Genomic DNA, 19114 nt, shown 5'->3' on the forward strand with positions numbered 1-19114 from the left:
CAGACCAAAAATTGTCCATCCACAGGGTCTTGCGTATCGAAGCTGACTAGATGTTGAAGCACGGCTGGTGACTTGGGTCGATGACGATGATGAGCCTACAAAACGAGTGGCCACTATTCTTACGGATACCAAGTTGCCGCCTCGAACACGCATATCCTTCGACGACTGTATCGATTGAGGTCCAAATGTCGACTGCCGGCATTAGCAAAAAGCTCCTGCACCTGTCTGCGCTAATGTCAGCCACCAGCATCCCATTGCATTCCCTACACACAAGGAAAGGGCAATGCCTCGACAGGTGGCAGGAGAAAAAAAGGGGGGGGGGGGGGTATGCGGCTAACAAAGGGGCCGTGGCCCAGGTCCTTGACTTGAGCGTGTACCTTACGGGACAGAGGGCTCATAGGCCCGTCAGCTGTCTGTGACAATCATCTACACTTACCGTATCTACACGACTGTAAGTCGACTCGAATGTAAGTCAACCCCCCCCCCCCCCCCCATATCGCGTGTGATGGGAAAAAAAGAAAGCATACCCGAGGGCGCATTCGATAATGAAAATTTATTGGTAGCTGGCATGGTCACTGGACTACTCGTCTTCACTTGTGCCAGTATCTTCACTAGTTCTGCCATCATCATCGCTGCTACAGTCCCACAGCACGTCGTCGTCCAGCGAAATTCCACACTTGGCAAATGACCGCACCACGACATCTTGTGGAACAGCAGCCCACGCCGAATGCACCCAACTACATGCAAGCCGTTAGGGAGGCTGTTTTGACAGGTCCGGTTGGCATAAGTTCGCGGTCTTCTGCCACCAGCCACTCGTACTCACAGTGGAGCAGGTCCCTAAAAGGCGAAGATCTGGGCTTGTTTCATGACCATGTCGCACTTCACTGGCAGGGACCAGTCACACATTTCAGCGACATACGCCGCAAGTTTGGCCTATAGCTTTGGAAAGCGTCCCGACTTAGGCCCATGGGAAATTCTTCGCTTGCCTTCACAAGTGAAAATTTTGCTTCGCTGCAGTCGCCACTCTCGCAGCACCCATTCAGAAACATCTAACCTTTGGCCTGCTGCGCAGTGATTTGTTTCTTCGGCAGCCCTCTTGAACGCTGCTGTGAACGAGGGCCGTATGTGTAATGGGCCTGGAGCACTCATGACGACTGAGGAAGCATGGAAGTAACATGTAGCCGACAGTCGAGTCGAACGCGTCAAACTAAGAACTACGGAGAAAAAGAAACACGTGAGCGGTGTCTGCTCGTCAATGAAATATCGATACTCCCTGGAAGCGCCGCCGTTCTGGGTGTGCCACTGCGAATGGAACAGCGGCACTTCCATCAACTATCGACACCCCCCCATAAGTGTCATCATTGTTCGTATGCGCTGTAAAACTCTGAGAAATGTTGAAAAACCCTTCCGAAAAGCGAACAAACGTGCGGGATAGCGAAAACTGCGGGTAGGGCCATAGAGCAAACATAAAATTGTAACTACGTTGTAGCTCCCCCGATATCTCCTTGGTCTCGCTTTTTTGGCGGTGCCATGTTTTGGTTTTGATTGCAAGTCGACTCCCCCCCCCCACACTTCAGATTTTAAAATAAAAAAAAATGGGTCGATTTACAATCATGTAAATACGGTACCATCACTTTTTCTTTTGTTTGCTTAATGAAATTAGAACTACATTCAGCTTTAACGCAGAAAATGTCTAGGAGTGTTGTACTTTCTGCAATAGGATGCAGTAAGACAGGTGACAGTTTTGTAACTTACGTCAAAAATGCACATTTGTTTTGTTAGTTATATTTTAGTTATATTGGCGGTCTTCCTCTAAAATCGCAGATTTTGGCAGCAAAGCCCTTCTCTGGGCTCCTATGCAACTACGGTTTGTGTGAAAGGTGTCAGCGATTTTATCAGCCCATGTGGGATCATCATTCAAACATCTTTTGTGAATGATCTCATTTATCCATTGTGTGCTTCTAGGGATGGTCGCTACCATGGCATTGAAATTTAGAGGTGGAAGCACTGCGCTAATTGCGGCATCCTGCATCGCACATTCAAGCTGTGCCATTCTACTCCAAAACAGAAGATTTGAATAAAATCACTAAATTTAGCAGGACATGCATGTTCTGTAGGAATCACGGAGTCATAGCCCTGTGTTGGCTAGCGTTTAGGACTCGTGTCCTATTCTAGGCAATCTATTTTAGCAGCGCCATCCTTGTGTGTTTTTGCATAGGCCATTGCGACTCAGCCTTCGGGAGATTACAAAATTTTTTTATGCTATTCAACGCATTATGGAAGTTTATAAGCTTTACATGTTTGTGAACTAAGTTGGCCAGCCAAAGATGATTTAATGTCGTACAGGCACTCTTCTTATGCGTCAGTCATAAAAAAAAAAAAGTTGTGCAGTTAGCCGAGGGAATAAGTCGTACAGTCCACTCAGCATGTAGCTCATCATTTTACTTATAACAACACATTTCGGAGCTCACTTTTTGTGCGTTGTTAGCAAATCTACTTTAAATAATCGCATGCAATGTTCCAGATCTATTTTGCATGTGAACTCATGGGATGACATTGCGGCAGGGCAACAAACACTGTGCTTGTTCTCGTGAAACTTCCTGACTGCAAATTTCCAATGGCAATTGTAATGGCAACTCAGTTTTTAATTCTCGCTACCCCATTTTCTGCACTACCTTATCGTACTAGATGAGGCTTTTGCCGTGGAAGAACGTGTCGGGGATTGAGTTTTGGTTTAGTCACTGTATTGTCAACCTTAGCGGCCAAAAGGTCGTAAAATGCTGGTCAAACTGGAAACAATTAAAAACTGAGTTCGTGACAGTGATGACAAATCATGCCTTTGACTAGATTGATTGGAGAAATCGAGTAAATCTTCGTTTGACATCCAACATACCGATTGCCATTACACATTGGCTCTATGGGGCCCGTGGAAGTGCTGCAAATAAGTCCGAATAGTTGAGCGTGTGAAAAAAAAATTGGTTGGGAATCGTATAGGACCAGGATACTGGGTATGGCCAAAGAGAAAAAAAGCCAGTGGACAATTTTTTTTTCTTTCCTATTCTTGTGAAATTGTTCTTCCCTGTAATCAATGGGAAAAACTGGCAAATATGCAGTGATCAGGGCAGTAACCTTACATTTACTATATGGCCGATATATAGTAAGCCTAAGCAAAGTCATGTAAAGAATTCTTTTGTTAAGCTCCCTGTATTTCACTCATAGTAGAGCTTTGCCAAGCTGCTTGAAATAGCTAATCTTGTGCTTTAAAAGTCCACAAGATGCTCACATTGAAGTGCACAACACACAATAATGTGCCTGCACCAAACCTGTTCCAGATTGGCAAATTGGCAGATTGGTCCAAAACCTCTTTGGCCATTTGTATTCTTGAGCCCTGCCTCGCAAGATATGTATGCTTATAGGGGCCCTGAACCACTTTTTCTCGGACCGGCTTTGTCCTGCACCAGCTTGACCGACGGATAGTAGCCACATTCAACTTATGCATTTTTAAGTGCCATCAATAGCTTAATCATTACGAAGCAAAGTCTGTCTAGCCGTCTAACCAGGAGGGGCAAGAAGTCAGCGCGTGCTGGCAAGCGTGCGTGTGGTCTGACAAAGTTTTCCGTGGTTCGAGGCTAGTTGAGCGTTCAGAACTATTCAAAATTAGTGAGATCCACTGGCTACGACACCAATAAGTGGGGTGGCCAAAGTTTCATTCCTACATGTGCAGCCGCGACCGAGCGTGAGTAGGTGATAGTCGGCCTCTTCCGGAAGTATGCAATGTTAGCGAAATTTGAAAACATGTTTTCACTTACTTTGGCCTGTTTAATAAACTGCGTCATTAAATATACGCAGTAACAGTAGGAAGAAACGCACTGATTCAAACGCCCTTCTTGATAGATGTTGGCTATTGGTCACTAGCAGCCACATATGGGAATCTGCTATATTACAAAATAACCTGACCAGAAAAGAGTGAAGAGAAGGCTTCTGTTGAAAAAAGAGCATTTGCGAGAAAGTTGACTACGTCCTCCGTTTACGAGATCCACATGCCGTGCTGGACTGCAAAATTTGGCAGAGATGTTCACAGCAGCGTATTCTATCCGCGGACTGCTTTCTTCACCAAACCCCAGGGCTTGTTCTGGGCCCCTTTGATAGGAAGAAGCAATGTAATTAGCAAGTTACATGAAAAAAAAAAGACACAGTTACACAAAAGACTTGATTCTTTAATCTTCCAAAGGTACTCGAGAAAAAAAAAAGGAATTTGTTAGAGAGGAACAAGACGAAGAAGCCAGTGATGGCAAGTGCTGCACCCTGAAGGACGTGCTGCTAAATGCTGCGCCGAATTGCCATTTGTCGCTTGTATTGTGTCACACCTGCACCGACATGCAGCTGCGCCGAATATACGAGTGGACGGAACAAAACAGAACAACACATTGAACTTCGTTGGCGCTGAGGTATTTGAGCATATCTAAGGCGGGGCCCTGGATTACCTTCCCTTTGTGGTTCCACCAATGTCTATAGAGAACTATAGATATTGGTGGAACATAGAATAGGCATAGAAGTGCCCTGGTGAAGAAGTCTGAATAATCGGATCAGGTGCAAAAAATCGATCGGTGACGGACGTATTGAAGGTGACAGACACTTCGGCTGGTTGGCTGAAATGTGCTTCTTTTTTTTTTTCGCGTTAATTGATGCCTATTTGTCACTGTGCACTTCTGTGGCGCAATATTTGTCAATACTACAAGTACTAGATACCTGCGGACACTTCGTGATCTGTTGGGGGTATCTACATGTCTTGGATTAAATGTTTTACGTCTGCTGTGTGTAGTTTAGAAATAATTATTTTATATAATAATGGTGACACACAACTGCGAGGGTACAGCTGCTCGACACACCTTTGTGCATGGCGAATTTCATTACGATTAGGGGGCTAAGACATGGGGACAAAAAATTGCGAGAATGGGACTAGTGGACAAGAAAGACGCTATTTCATCTATGATCTATGCCTGCAGGGGCAACAAAAATGGCGTTCTTGAAATGAGCGACTGTGCGTATCAACCAATGGATGTAAGTTTGGCAGATGAAGGGGATAACGAAGCCAATGACAGCTTGGGAGGAATAAACTCTTCATTGAAATGCAGAATTAACTGTGAATTTGGGTTAAATCTGCATTTATCTTCATCTTTCTATATAGTAATAAGAAAATGGAGCAGCAATTTGAAGAATGAAAGTTGCATCTTTATCATGACGCAATTTTTCAGAAACTACCAACTCATGAAGAATTTTTTTCTCTTAATTGCATGCTGAGCTTTCTCTTTGCACGAGAGCAGTAAGTTACTGCTCCAAAGCATTGCTCCTTACTCTAGACGGCAAATGTTTCTGCTACGAAAGCTTATATTTCTGCTTCAGACTGCTGTTTTTTTCTGGCCCAAAAACTGCTCCAAAAACTGCTCCAAAAGACCAAGTGCCACTTCCATCTCTGTCATGTTGCAAGATTAGGCTTGTGAACATAAAACCTGATAATAGCAAGTGAAAGCAACAGAAAGTGTTACGGCAGTATAAGAAATTTGCTTGCTAATGCATTCTGTAAGTGGCTAGCACCCACGTTACAGTGACACCTTGATATAGCAAACATGGATATAACGGATTATCAGAAACAAAGGGATCTGTGTCAGATGCAACTTCCCTTTAGTGAGGTTAAACTGCACTGGCATGCAAAACAACTGCAGGCTTTTCCAGTCACTACTGGCATTGCAAGTGTCTTGCAGGCACAGAAATCAGTTTGCACGAGCTTTTGTGTTGCTGCGTTATTGAGCAGTGCGTACGCCCGGAGAAATGCAAGCACTTGCCTGATGTGCTCAAACCTTTGCAGTGGAGTCTCTTGGAGGAGGCACCTGCTGCTCAGGCTGCCTCCAAGGTGAAAATGGAGCTTCTCTCTGACAAGAACGGTGAGTCTGACCCTGCTGCTCTGTTCAAGGGCAGAGCAGCTGCATAGATCTCGATTTTTTTACTGAGATTCCAGTTGGTTTGCAGCCGGGAATTCCAACAATGCTGGGACAGCTTCACTGCAAGCATTAGGATGGAAGCACGAATTGCACTGGTGGAATCTACTTTAACGCAAACGGACTTATCGAAGATCTCGTGTGGTAGATGTCATGATTCTATTGAATTCATCAGCTGGATTACTTGTAGAGGGTGGACACAACCTGCGCGACAAATTGCAGAAGTACGTTAGCTATTCAGTTCTTTTAGTGCTGGGTGTTTTTCTGAAGTGCAATAAATTTAATCTCTGTATAAGTAACACATTATAGCTATCTGCTATCTGTCAACGATATGTCGCTGAATGCTCGAAAATTTTTATTTTGAAGACTGCCATAGGATATAAGACATGCTAGTTATTTTTATAAGATAATTAGCGTTCATCAGGCAATATGGTATCTTTCCCAAATGACCATGAATGTCACTGGATAATCGGAGGACAACAGTGGACATTTGGATGTTGTGCGGACATCCGCATATATCCGCTCGGTCTACTGGAGACATTCGTGGAGCTTAAGGCACCACCAAAAGGGTCGTCCAGCAAAGATCCCAAGGACGTCAAAGTCGGATATTCGGATTTCCAAGAGATGCATACAACTGGCCATTCGCTCTTTCAAAATACCCGTGGGACATCCATAAGATGCATATTTTGCAAATGTGGGTTGTCCGAGTGATGTCAATGTTTTTTTATTAAGGGGAAAGCCTTAAGTGGCTCATGGGTAGAAATATTCGTTGTCTGGTCTTATAAGAAAATTGGCCGTCCGCCATTATGGCACCAAAATTGATGGTGTCACTCGACCATTGGTAGGAAACGTTTGGGGTTAACCCCTGAACTGTTTTATATGTTTTGACAATTTCCATGCACAAACTGCTTACTTAAAAAAAAATTGATGTCTAATGCTTTTCTTCTAAAAAGCAAATTTTCTATTTTGAAAAAAAAAAAAGAAAGCACATCCTAAGTCAAATTACCATAATAAAATTTATTATTGCTCATGATAAATGAGGCCGACTACCTGCTGGCAATCAACAATAAAAAACACAGCAAGAGTGCAGTTAGGAAAGTTTTATCATTCTGACAACGCCTTACCAGGGACTCTCGAAAACGGCAACTGAGGATGCTTCATGGGGATGGCATTAGTGTCAGTGAGCCCCCAACGACGCTCACTGCCAATAGTGTCTTCTGAGCAGTCGTCTCCATCTGTTGAATTGCTAATTTCGAAGTCATCGCTATCGCTTTTGCTTCCAGAAACGATGTAAACTTCGGTGTCGGAATCGGTGGCAAAAAGCTTATGTTCCGTGACGACGGACCAGCAGCACATGCGTCGCCTCCACCAGACGGCATTTTTTGAAACGCGAGTTGCCCCCCAGAGAAACGTGACACGGCAGTTGAAAAAAGAACAAATCGCGTGCAAAGTGCTGCCATCTGCAAAGGGACATATTAACTAGCCTGCAAACGAGCGTGCCTTGTTCAAAACGCTCAAAAAGAGATAGGATCTCGAGCGGATGCCGTGCACTTGTTCAAAACAGTTTTGGGACGGTTTGGCAAATACGAGCTGGGTCGTCCCAAATGGTTAAGGGGTTAAGGCAAAGTTAATGAAGGCACTCGAAGCCTCGACTTTTGGTGGGACCAAATTTCAGTGGCACCAAAATTGATGGTGCTACCATTGATGGTTGAACCCACGGCCGTTGCTGGGAGTTTAACTCGGCAGGACTTTTGGTGTTAAATCAAGCATAGGTAATTAAAACAGGGTTAATTAAGGCACTTGAACCCACTACCTTTGATGTGAGTCTAAGCTTCGACCTTAGGTGGCATCAAAAATCACTGTTACTAAAATTGATGATCGAACCCACGTACATTGGTGCTGTGAGTCGAACTCGCAGCGTTTGATGGGAGAAAACAATAGGAAGTAACAATGCATTCAGATGAGAATGTCGGGTAATTTAATGAATGTCTCGTGAAGACGCAAGCTTTTGCCTTCATCCTCTTTGGCGTATGCTAAAGCGACTGCCAACTTTTTCATTGCATATACAGGGTGTCCGAACTATTATGCACCAAGATTTAAAAATATGCAAATGCCACGTAGCTGGACAGAACCATGGTAACATTGTTTGTCATCGCTTGGAGATACTCAGATTATTTTTCATCACATTCTGCCGAATTACATAATTTGTCTTAAGTAATCGGCTACTAAAATATTCTAATTAGGTGAAAAGTGTCAGAGAGAATTGGGTAGAGCAACATGAAAAACTCCCATACAGCTTTGTCTTGCTAAATACATGCTACATAAAAGTGTTTTTCCAAGCGTGAAAGATACCTGTGAAGACGAGCAAAAGATACCCGTGAATACAAGCAAAGTGCCTCGAGCTGCCAATTGAGCCACAATTTTGAGTGTATTCGCAGGTTTTCATGGGACACCTTGTATACTGGCACCATATTTGGTCTTCCGCCTCTCAGGTTGACGGCACGTCAGTGCTGTTGCAACATTCATATACATGTTTCTTTTTTTTTACCGCAGTTTAAGGGCTGCAACACACAAACAATTACGGCACCAATTTGGAGAGACCCATCGTGCTGGTGCAAAGCTAGGAACAGATCTTCACACAGTTTTCTATTTTTTTTAATTTATTTACATCACAAGAGCAACATGTAACAGTCAACACGCAGAGACGCGCATATTTTGCGTGTGTTCGAAAAAGAATTTTGCGCTCTTCCGCATTCTTCTTGCTCAAATTTTGCAGAAAGATCAGATGTTGGTGTCTAACAGTTGGCACAGTCAGTTGCCTGGTGTTTAAGAAAAAAAAGTAGGCAGTTGCCTTTGCCCGCATAAACTTGTGGCTGCCTGCCAGCAACTGCAGAAAGCAGTCTGTCAGGGAGGGCTGCCACCTGTTCCCCACTCTCTGGAGCTTGCGGCAACCCTGCCTGAACAGACGTTTTTTGCAGCTGCCAGCAGGCGGCTACATAAGTCAGTGCTAGCGTCGTCTGCAAGGTAGCTATTTTTCTCACCGACAAAAGCAGTTTATCATTATTTTCTTTAAAAAACGGGCAAGTAACTGTTGCAGTGAACGACACAGACTCCAAAATGCGATCTTTCTACGAAAATTGAGAAAGAACAGTGCTGTGGTTGGTGCAAGATGTTTCGAATACTTCAAGCAAAATATGCATGTCCCTCCACAACAATTCTGGATACCACATCACTTTTCAAGCAAGGGCAGGCATTCTGCTTAACGTAAATGTTGTTCAGGTGACGTAGGCATCGGCTTCTGTGCAGGTTACGCGACATTTACGAAAAGGAGGTAAGCAAACTCTGGTTATCCACATGCTCTAGAAAATGCCGTATGGCTGTCTTCAACAAGCTGCTTGCTTTTCGGTGATTCCTCAGTCAATGTGCATCTGAAGCATCAGATGTATTGATGCCGTCTAAAAGTTTGCAAGTTTCAAGAAAAAAGTGCTGCAATGTATGAATCATGCAGTCACACATGTTAAATGTACTCAAGAAAACGAGGAAAACATTTTTTTTCAGCTTACAAATACATACCTCAACACAAAGCAGAAAAATCTAATCTCTGCCAAGCATTTTACACACACTACAATAATTGAACAGAGCTAAATAAATGTACAAATGGCCGGTGTGCAAACTAAACTTGTCCTGCTTCGTTCAGAATGTTCATACATGATTTCAATGGGGTGCATGGCACTTTGCAACATACCTATTATAACAGCTTGATGTGCCTCGTGCACTTCAATGTTAGGCATGACAGTGACTTCAGACTGCAGGTAGTCGGCACAGCTGTAGCAGATACATGGCCACAGCTTTCCTACAACAGTGAACAACAAGCTCACTTCTATACTTGACATGCAAGCAAAGCACGCTATCTGCATGCATGGCAACATCTGCAGATGGATGGCGTAGCCGATCACTTTTTGTACCACCATTGTCGGAAGTCCAGACTACTTGGCCGTGCTCCTTCTCATTGTGTACCGGCGTACTTTGGAAGCACGGAGGCGCGGTGCTGCAACGCCGCACAGAAAAATAACACACAGACATATATGACGTACTTTTGGTGCTGACTGTAGAAATAAGTTCCTGGTATTATCTTAAAGACAAAGTGCAGGCTGTATTACTACCCATACATTTGCTGCGTCGTGGGTTACCTGCACTAGCATGGGTAGTGAGATGTGTTTGCATAGTGGTAAAATATTACTGCACAGTAAACCATTGGGAAGAAGAGAGAAACGCTGAGCATAGTGTATCAACATTTGATTGTTTTAGTGAGTATAGCTCCCAGCAATTTCCGTGTTGGATATCCTATAGTAATGATGTCCGTAGGATATCCACCGAATAAAATTAATTAGCTCTTCCAAACTTGTTTGTCCACATAACCACCTATATCGAATTTGAGTGTTCGGATGTTATCCGTATGTCCAGCAGATATCCATCAATGTTCTGTGCAGGACGTTGGCGTTCATATCTTATCAGGATGTCCAGCTGATATCCTAGAATGCACTAGTATGGATGTTGACACTCGGACCTCATTGGGATGACTGTTGGATATCTGATCCATTGGGTTGTCATTGTCATAGTCCCTTGGGGACACCTCATATTCAACTTGGAAGTCCTGTGAATCATGAGTTCCTGATAGGTTCTTGAATTTCATGCGTTCAGAAAACTTGCAGCCTTTTGTGCTGGTCACGTCAGAAAGCGATGAGACGCAAGCATCCGATGAGCTTCGTCGCAGCATCTGTCGTGTATGAAAATACTGCTTACCATAAATTTTAGCTTAACCAGCTTTTGAGTAGGTGGCTTAACCAGTCTAAGGGTGTTTCACTTCCATGAATCTCGAGCACAGTTGGGAGTGTGCATCGTCAGCCAAATGAGTACACATTTCAGCATGGTACTAAAAGGGTTTATGAAATCAGACTTGCGTAAGATCTCTGGGGTAGATATTGTAATTCTGGTAACATCAGCTCTATTACATGATGAGGCCACAGAACCTGCACAACAGAAGGGGCAGAATCACATGAAGCCAACAAACAATGACACTATGCAAAGCATAGGGTAAACTGTGACCTGCTTGTTTTCTTTCATTGTAGGTGAAATATACAGTCGAACCCGGCTACATCGAACTCGCAAGAAAACGCCTATCAATTCGATATAGAGCATATTTTGATATAAGCCTGCTGAATAATTGGATTTCATAAAAGCACATACCATATACAATATCACTTTGCTGATGAAATTAGCTTAGTTTCCCATTAAATAATCCTGCATTTTCTTCTGCTTAGACAATTTCGCTGCCTGCGACGCACGCACTACCCCACATTGTCTCAAGAGTTGGAGCAGCTGAGGCCGCAACCTTCTGCATTTGCATAGAAGCACCGGACCAGTGCGAGCGCACCAATCACTTCGGAGAATGTGGGCAAAGGACCGTCGTTGCTTTCCTCATTGTGCCCACTTTCACTTGGGCTCGGTACGATGTTGGCAATGTAGTCTTCGTTTTCAGGCTCTCCCGCGGTCGCGACACCATCATCTGCACTCACAAACTCATTCATTGTTGATTCGTCAACAGCTTCCGGAAATTCTGACGGCTCGCTCCAAACTTCGGCAACACTGGCATCGACTTCGTCGCGTTTATCAGAATTTAGAGTCATCACCGAGCACGGGGAAACCGGTATGTCTGAAGCAATTTTGGATGAACCACTTGTACATGGCCGTGCGTACGTGTTGGGCGTCACGGGCACCGGGTCACGAGTTTGGCCACTTTAGCCCTAATCTCCCCCTTATTCTGAAAGATCGTGCTGAGAGTGCTCCTCGGAATCTTGCACGCTGTGGGGACATCCGACTTCTCACCGCTTTCGACCCAATTTATGATTTTGAGCTTCAAGACGAAAGGCTAATTCTGCTGCATCGTCACTGCAACATTGCTGGAGAAGGCCCACGAGGCGCAAATACAATGAACCAGAAAAGCAGCGAGACTATTTGCACTTTCGCCATCTTGCACAATGCGGGCACAAGGTCCTCTGATTGGCTGTCTGAGCCAGCGCTGCGGGCGGGCCAGGATCATTTTTTGCAGGGGGGTGTCGACGGCTCGCCCGAGGCAGCGCGGTCACGGTAGGGAGAGTGGTTGATGAGTGGTTGGATGCCAACTTAATTATACACTTTTACTAATCAACTTGATAATTAACTCTTCCTCTACCGTGCCCACTGGGAATTGTTAGCCTGCCATTGATAGTTTGGGACGTTGCTTTCGAGACCTTCCATGCTACTCACGAACTCACTGCGCCATCAGATGTAGAGGAAGAGAACTATATTTCTGTTTCTGAAGGAGTTAGATTTTTTCCTGCTTGGTGGTGATTTTTGAATACGCTTTGAAGCTTCGCGATCATCAGAGTAAAAAGCAAAAATGACCACCTCCGGCAGCAGCCATTTATCGTGATCTCGGCAGATCTCATGATTACGCTGCGTCTGTGGCTGATTTTATTGATGGATAAAGCAGTGGCGAGCCCGAGGATGCTGCCTTTTCGGAAGACTTGACTCTGAGAGTGACTACAACACAAACCTGATTTCGGGATAAGAACCACAGAGGCCGTTTTCCAGTCCTCTGGGACCCAGCCAGTTTCCCACGTGCGGTTGATCTGTTCCGTAAGCTTCTCAATTGATTTCTTATTGAGGTTACGCAGGAGTTCATTGGAGATGCCAGCTGGCCCAGGTGCCGAGTGGCCGTTTAGGTTGTGTAGCACCTTTCTGACTTCTGCTTTAGTCACCGTGGCATCAAGCTCCTCTACGGGTTCACCTGTATACCCTGGGTAGTCCTCGTGCCCCATGGGGCCTACGGGGAGATACCTGTCTGCTCTGGAGTATGTCTACATCTTTCCTTTAAGATCATGGATTATTCTATGAATAGCTAGGCATTGATTGCTTTTGGATTGTGAGTCATCCAGCAATTGCTTCAGGAGGTTCCATTTGCCTGCCGTACGCATCTGTACATCAACTGCCAAGCAAACCTCGTTTCATTGCTGCTGGCTCAACTTGGCAATACGCTTTGTTTTCACGATTTAACCGCTGCTTTCTTACGCAGCCTCCGATTGAGCCTCTGCGTTTGCCAGTCTGGCTAGTAAGGAGTTTTTTACCTCTACCAGGTGCGCCAAGTGCGCATCCATCCTGTTTACTTCTAAGTCAGTTTCGACTGTTTTAGTAACAGCCTTGACGTCCTCTTTGATTCTCCTTAAGTGGTCTTCGAAGGACTCATACTCCTCCAAGTCCTCTCCCTGCCGTTTACGGAAGGCGTCCCAGTCTACTATGCTGAACGCCCCAAGGGGGCCTGCGGGAACTTCCAGGGAAATTTCCACAATAAAATGGCCACTTCCCAGGTTTTCTTGCTTATTTTGCCAATTAACAGAGGTGGCATACTTAACGAAGGCCAGATCCAGCGCGGTGTCACGCGACACTGAATTACTGATACGCGTGGGAAACTGTGGGTCGGTAACTAGCTCTAATGAGGAGTTTGTAACCGCTTGAAGTAGATTTATTCCTTTAGGGGAATGTCTCATATAACCCCAAGCCTGATGCGCCGCGTTAAAATCTCCAGCTACCACAAGTTGAGCATCCTTTGCTTTTGCCGCCTTGGTTATAATAGACACGACTGCCTGGTGACAGTCTCTCAGGGAACTGTAAATGTTTAAAATGAAAACATTGTTTTTAAGCCAGCTGCTAGGAATGATTTCGATGAGCATTAGCCTTGCCCTCGTGTTGCCCAACTGCAATTCATGTTCTTGAAAAGAGCACTTCTTCACAACTAGGACCGCCAGGTCGAGTCTGCTGTCTCTGGTTGCCGAGATAGCTCAGTAACCTGGAAATGATGAAATTTAATTTCTGGTTTCCTCTAGTAAGATAAGATGTGGTTTGTTGGCCTGTGTCGCGATAAACTGCTGCAGTGGGGCCTTTTGACTCTGAAAACTGGCACAGTTCCACTGCCATATGATAAAATTCTTTAGTGTGGCCCGCCATTGTTAAGGCTTGACAGGGCCTCTAGGAGGCTACCTGTAGCTTCTCTAGCTACAGTAAACTGTAAACCATTTGCAAAAATGATCATGCCATCATGGGCGCCTTGCAAGAATGCTAGAAGAAGCTTTATGGTTTTCAAAAAGGTTCTACTCATAGACCGTTTTATTGGCGAGGAGGAACATAGCTTCAAACCAGTGCGCCACTCAGCTCCTCGCACTGGTATGTGCAGATCGCCGTTTCTTCCAGCGGCTGCTTGGAACAATAGCGGTGTCATTGCAAATTACTGTGGTTCTATCACATTCTGGCTGTGGGTGCTGTGATGTCAGATGACTCAGTCAATGGGCTACCACTGTGCTGTATTTGGCTGCAAAAAGTAACTTCAGCAAGCGAACTTGAAGCGACTCCTCAGCTGTGCCGACTCCGTGGACTCCACCACTGCGGTTGCAGACATGTGTTGACTTTGGATTGCTAGCATATACAGAAAGGACTTGACACCATCAGCTTCGTCGCGTGTGTGTTCATAGGAGTTTGTTTCCACTGAGAACTCGGCATCGAACTCGGCACCCAGGACATAGTTTCTTAATAAATACCCTAGAGGGAAATGTAGCGCTAGTGTCTACGGGGCCTCTTATGAGCGTTGCCTCAACCTACCGTACGTGGGATGATGGGAAGTACAGGCTTCAGATTGACTTCGGTCTTTAGACTAGTGCCGTTTGCTTGTGGCGCAATAAACGAAGCTATACTCAAATTTTATCGCGTGAAATTCATTTTATTACTGCAACATCTTATACAATGCACAACACATTACATAAACTTTATAACTTTGGGATTGAAGCACGGTTTACTACCAGGACACACCAGGGTATGCATTCTTCTGCAATTCTGTTTCCGATTTAGTGCCAGAGAATAATTATTTATTTTTACTACAGCAATAACAGCTGTGCATGTACTTAAGTAAAAATACTCATCAAGTATTTATGGAAATTGTAGTGCGAGAAAGTGTTGCGCCTTTGAGAGGAATGCTACAGTTGCTGCCTGCTACTACGCCTGCTCGCAGTGAACGCAAGACTTTTCTCGCAGACGACAGGCACTTGCAAACTCTCTTGCTCTTTCGAAAGGCTGCGTCGGTTGTCACGATGGCTGAATGTCTTCAAGCACTTTTAAGCGCATCTGCTGTTCTGCTAGCAGGGATGCTTGAGGCCTCCTATGAGCGTGCTTCATTTCATTTTATGTTGATGTACCGCTTCCGAAGCGCTACGGCGTGGCTTTGCACTTACCCATTTTGTGACACTAGACTACAGCCAGGAAGCAGCAAGCTTTCCTACCACAAGTAAGTTTATGTTCTCAAAGTTCAAAACACGCATTTCAGTGAGCACGTAAACGAGCAATGTGTAATGAAGCCTTCAATCAAATTTGATTGTCAAGGCACTAAAAGTACAACTGTATATGTCTTGTATCAGTAGTACCTTCTTTTCTCTTCTGAAGTTTCATAGAGCATGTAACGCTACAGCGCCAACCTAACTTACTTAACAAACCAAGGTCAAGATGGTCAAAACACTTTCTTTTAAAGTTTACAATGCCGTCACTTTTTTGTCAGGGCTTCGACACCACGACACAAACATCTGCCCAGTGCGCTGTCGCCACTTCGAGCAACAGAAAAAAGGCAGTGAGCTTTTCATCGCCCCGTCCCACCGCAGGTTATAGCAATTGTGCTTCGAGCGAAACCAATACTGCCAAAAAATACCTGTAGACTAGTTCGCCAGTCAACAGAATACCAACCCATAGCCTGTACTTCCCATCATTCCCATGATAGTTGAAGGATCAGAGTAGCAGATTTCCCTCTAGTTATAGTAATATGAAACTCTGGGATATGAGCGAAAATCATGTGTCGGTCAGTGATTGCAAATAGACGAAGTCTACTGTTTCTTCGTACAAGCACATTCATTCAATTAAAATGTGTTCAAAGATTATCATGCTTGACAGGCAACGTCCTAGTGGAAGTTGTCCTTGGGTGTCATATGAAAACATGATGTGCCGGCTAAAAAACGAAAGTGGGTTCTTTCTTGTTCTGCAACCAACGGCATGCCTATTGTGGTTTGGCCGCCCCTAGTTCATACGAGCTCTCCCACATTTTCGAATCTAGCCAGCAAGCTGTCTGGGCAACGCTGCACCATGTGTGCTGTTTTACTTCAGAAATAAAGTTGCTATTGAAAAGAGTAGTTGTTCGTTTTTCATATCTCGAGTCAGTTGGGTGCCCTTGCACAGGCACCGCTCAAGACCTGAGAGTGCAAATAATATTTCAGCCTGTCGCTTGCATCTGGTTGATCATGGCATATTTGTGGCCACTGTCATCAGGTCTCTCTATGCATGGTACCAGCCATTCTGGTCGAGTTACTTTGCAGTTTCCTTATTTCGTACAGCTTGATGACTGGTCACCAGGTAAACAATACTATGAAAATTGTACTGCAAAAATTTTAAGAGTACGAAAGCTAGCAAAATGTGTTTTCTCGGAGCTTCTCTAATTGGTGTGGCACACAGCATGGCACACGGAGGCATCTCTGATTGTTGTCACCTGAGTGATATACAGTAATAACATGTTGCAGGTGTGTTACGTATCGACAATGTTCGGACTTGACTCGCCTCTTATTTTGATTGCAGGCAGAGCCATGGCAGTGCCTTTAGGCCTGTTGCCGTTCAATATTGCAGCTATATCGAAGCTCAGAGCTTAGTAACGATACGCCAAGAAGTCTTCTACTTCCCAAAACTTTACACCTGTCCGGAAAACCCAAGAACGTGCCACTCGTCCACAGCATGTTTGTCGTGCACCCTCCCTCGCCTCTTCACATGCCAGCATGGCACCAGACGATGGCACTGTGATTTCAGAATGGCAGCGTCCTCAGTGAAATGTTCTATGCACAGTGCCTGATGGAGTTATTCTCTGCTATGCAGATGCCAACATGCACCGAATGTCCCTGCTAGCCGACGAGCACTGCCAACTCTTGGCTCAGCGGGAAGCGTTGGAGGATGAGTGCAGGCAGAAGAAGGTCTGTTTGCGATGTCATCAGCCTCTCTAATCCCTTGGGTAGCCATGTGTTTTTCAAAAGTGCAACCTGTTTGATTTCTGATTAAGTGACACATTTGCCGACTTTATGTTCTAATGATACTTTTTGCCGCTTTGTTGTAACTATCTTACAAAAGTAAAATTGTAAAATTCACACAAAAAAAATGAGACATAGTAAGAAATGACCTTAGTTACCATGGATAGTGTTCTTCAGGCAACGTGGCCTCTTTGTTACTGTCATTGACTTTTGAAGACACCTCATAATCAACATTGAAGTTCCCTGAATTGTAGTTCATAAGAAGTTCTTGAATTGCTGCATCCTTCCCATGCACACTTCGGGGTCAGTCATGCAAGAAAATTAGATGTGAGCAATGTGACTGATCGATAAGCTTGTCGTGCCATAGGTCAGGTAAAAAACAAAAGTTGCCATAACATCTTAGTTTAACTAACTTCCGAGTAGATGATGCAACCAGTCAACGAATTTAACCAACTTCCGAGTAGATGATGCAACCAGTCAACGAATTTAACGAACTTCTGAGTAGATGATGCAACCAGTCAACGAATGTTTTTCACGAACTAATTCGGGCACAGCTAGGGCGTGTGAATTGGTGACAGGGTAGCATATACAGTCAAATCTTGTATAACGACTACGGTAAAATAGGCAGTTTGCTTTGTTATATATAAATTTCATTATATTGAATTCTAACCTTTCATGTAAACAAGCAGTCACCGATAGACATTATTTCGATCCTAAAATTGGCCTTTGCTGTGTAATTGGAACTTACCTAGTCTGCATGCATGCACCTGACCACTATGGATACCCCAGTAGCAACCCCTTCTGTCTGTCTGGGCTGAGCTTAGGCGACAGTGAATGTGTTGAATACACGTTATCTCGTGTCGAAAACACATATTTCCGACCTCCCCTTGAGATTTTTGAAGCTATAACCACAGCTAACAGTGTCTGATTGCAGTGTTTATGCAATTTTTTTTTTTCAGCAAAATTGGGTCGTAAATTGCATGCACGGTGCAACCGAATATGAAGCCACAACTGCATTTGTATGCTTTACTGCATAACACAAGTGTACTGCGACGAAAGTGACTTAAAAAAAAACATGGCCATCATTGTGGAACACATTTTTCTTGCTAAAGATCTGTGTGCGCATTAGATTTCTACTTTGTTCAGCGGCTTTAATCTAATTTCTACGTTAGTTCTGTGCGCCAGAGGCGTAGATTGTGGGTTCGCATTTCATTGTGGTTCGTGTTAGATTCTGGCAAATACTGCGAAATTAATCGATGGTGTATGTTGACAATTTAGAGTACAGCTCTTAGGTGCCCGTTCCTGCAGGGAGCGTCGGCATCCCTCGTAACTGAGCGAATGTGCGCAGCAAAGGATGAAAGAGCAAATGTGGAGCGCAGTGGGGGATGAAAGACAGTGACAGGGAAAGTGTGGGAGGAGGAAAGCAGAGGAGGAAGGTGCAGGAGAACCGTGGGGTTGAAAGTGGAAGGGGAGAGTATGGCAAAAGCATTACAAGAAAAGCGTAGTGCCGCACAAGACGGTCTTTGCCGTGGTGATGGCTACGAGATGGTGCCAGAGTAGCATGTGTCATCTGTATGTAAACAGAGCACTGCATGAGCGGAGGTCTGTCTGCGGCGGCTGCTGTGAATCACGCCCATGCATCACCCACGCGCCACCTCTCGTGATCTCCCGATTAGCAAGGCAATCACACCACACTTCGCTTCGTTTGCCGCACGAGACAGATTGTTCATGCCATCCATTACAACGCGAAATGAAAACGCATATAGAGCGGCGCTCAAATTTCACAGTGGGGAGTATTGTAATCCTCGGCGAATTTCTTATGCATCTCTTTTAATTTGACCCGTGGGGTAACTCAGTAAATTTTGTCGATCCTGTGAGGGTCGAATTAATTGAAATTCACGGTGTCAAGGTTTTATGGCACTCATGCATGGCGCTCAAATACTAATGAACTAATGTGAAAGAGGGGAAGGAGCCGAACAC

General features: G+C 44.6%; 1 protein-coding gene across 4 annotated transcripts in view; it reads left to right on the forward strand.

Moving 5' to 3' along the window:
• Nucleotides 1–19114, forward strand: part of LOC135910235 (uncharacterized) — a 104612-nt gene that overhangs the window by 14773 nt on the left and 70725 nt on the right. For all 4 annotated transcript variants that reach the window (XM_065442284.2, XM_065442285.2, XM_065442286.2 and 1 more), the window contains exons 5-6: nucleotides 5867–5942; nucleotides 16986–17080. In XM_065442284.2, coding sequence (XP_065298356.1) covers nucleotides 5867–5942; nucleotides 16986–17080 — 171 coding nt within the window. The remainder of the gene's footprint in view (nucleotides 1–5866; nucleotides 5943–16985; nucleotides 17081–19114) is intronic.

Source organism: Dermacentor albipictus, chromosome 10, assembly GCF_038994185.2.
Source record: "Dermacentor albipictus isolate Rhodes 1998 colony chromosome 10, USDA_Dalb.pri_finalv2, whole genome shotgun sequence".
NCBI lineage: Eukaryota > Metazoa > Arthropoda > Arachnida > Ixodida > Ixodidae > Dermacentor > Dermacentor albipictus.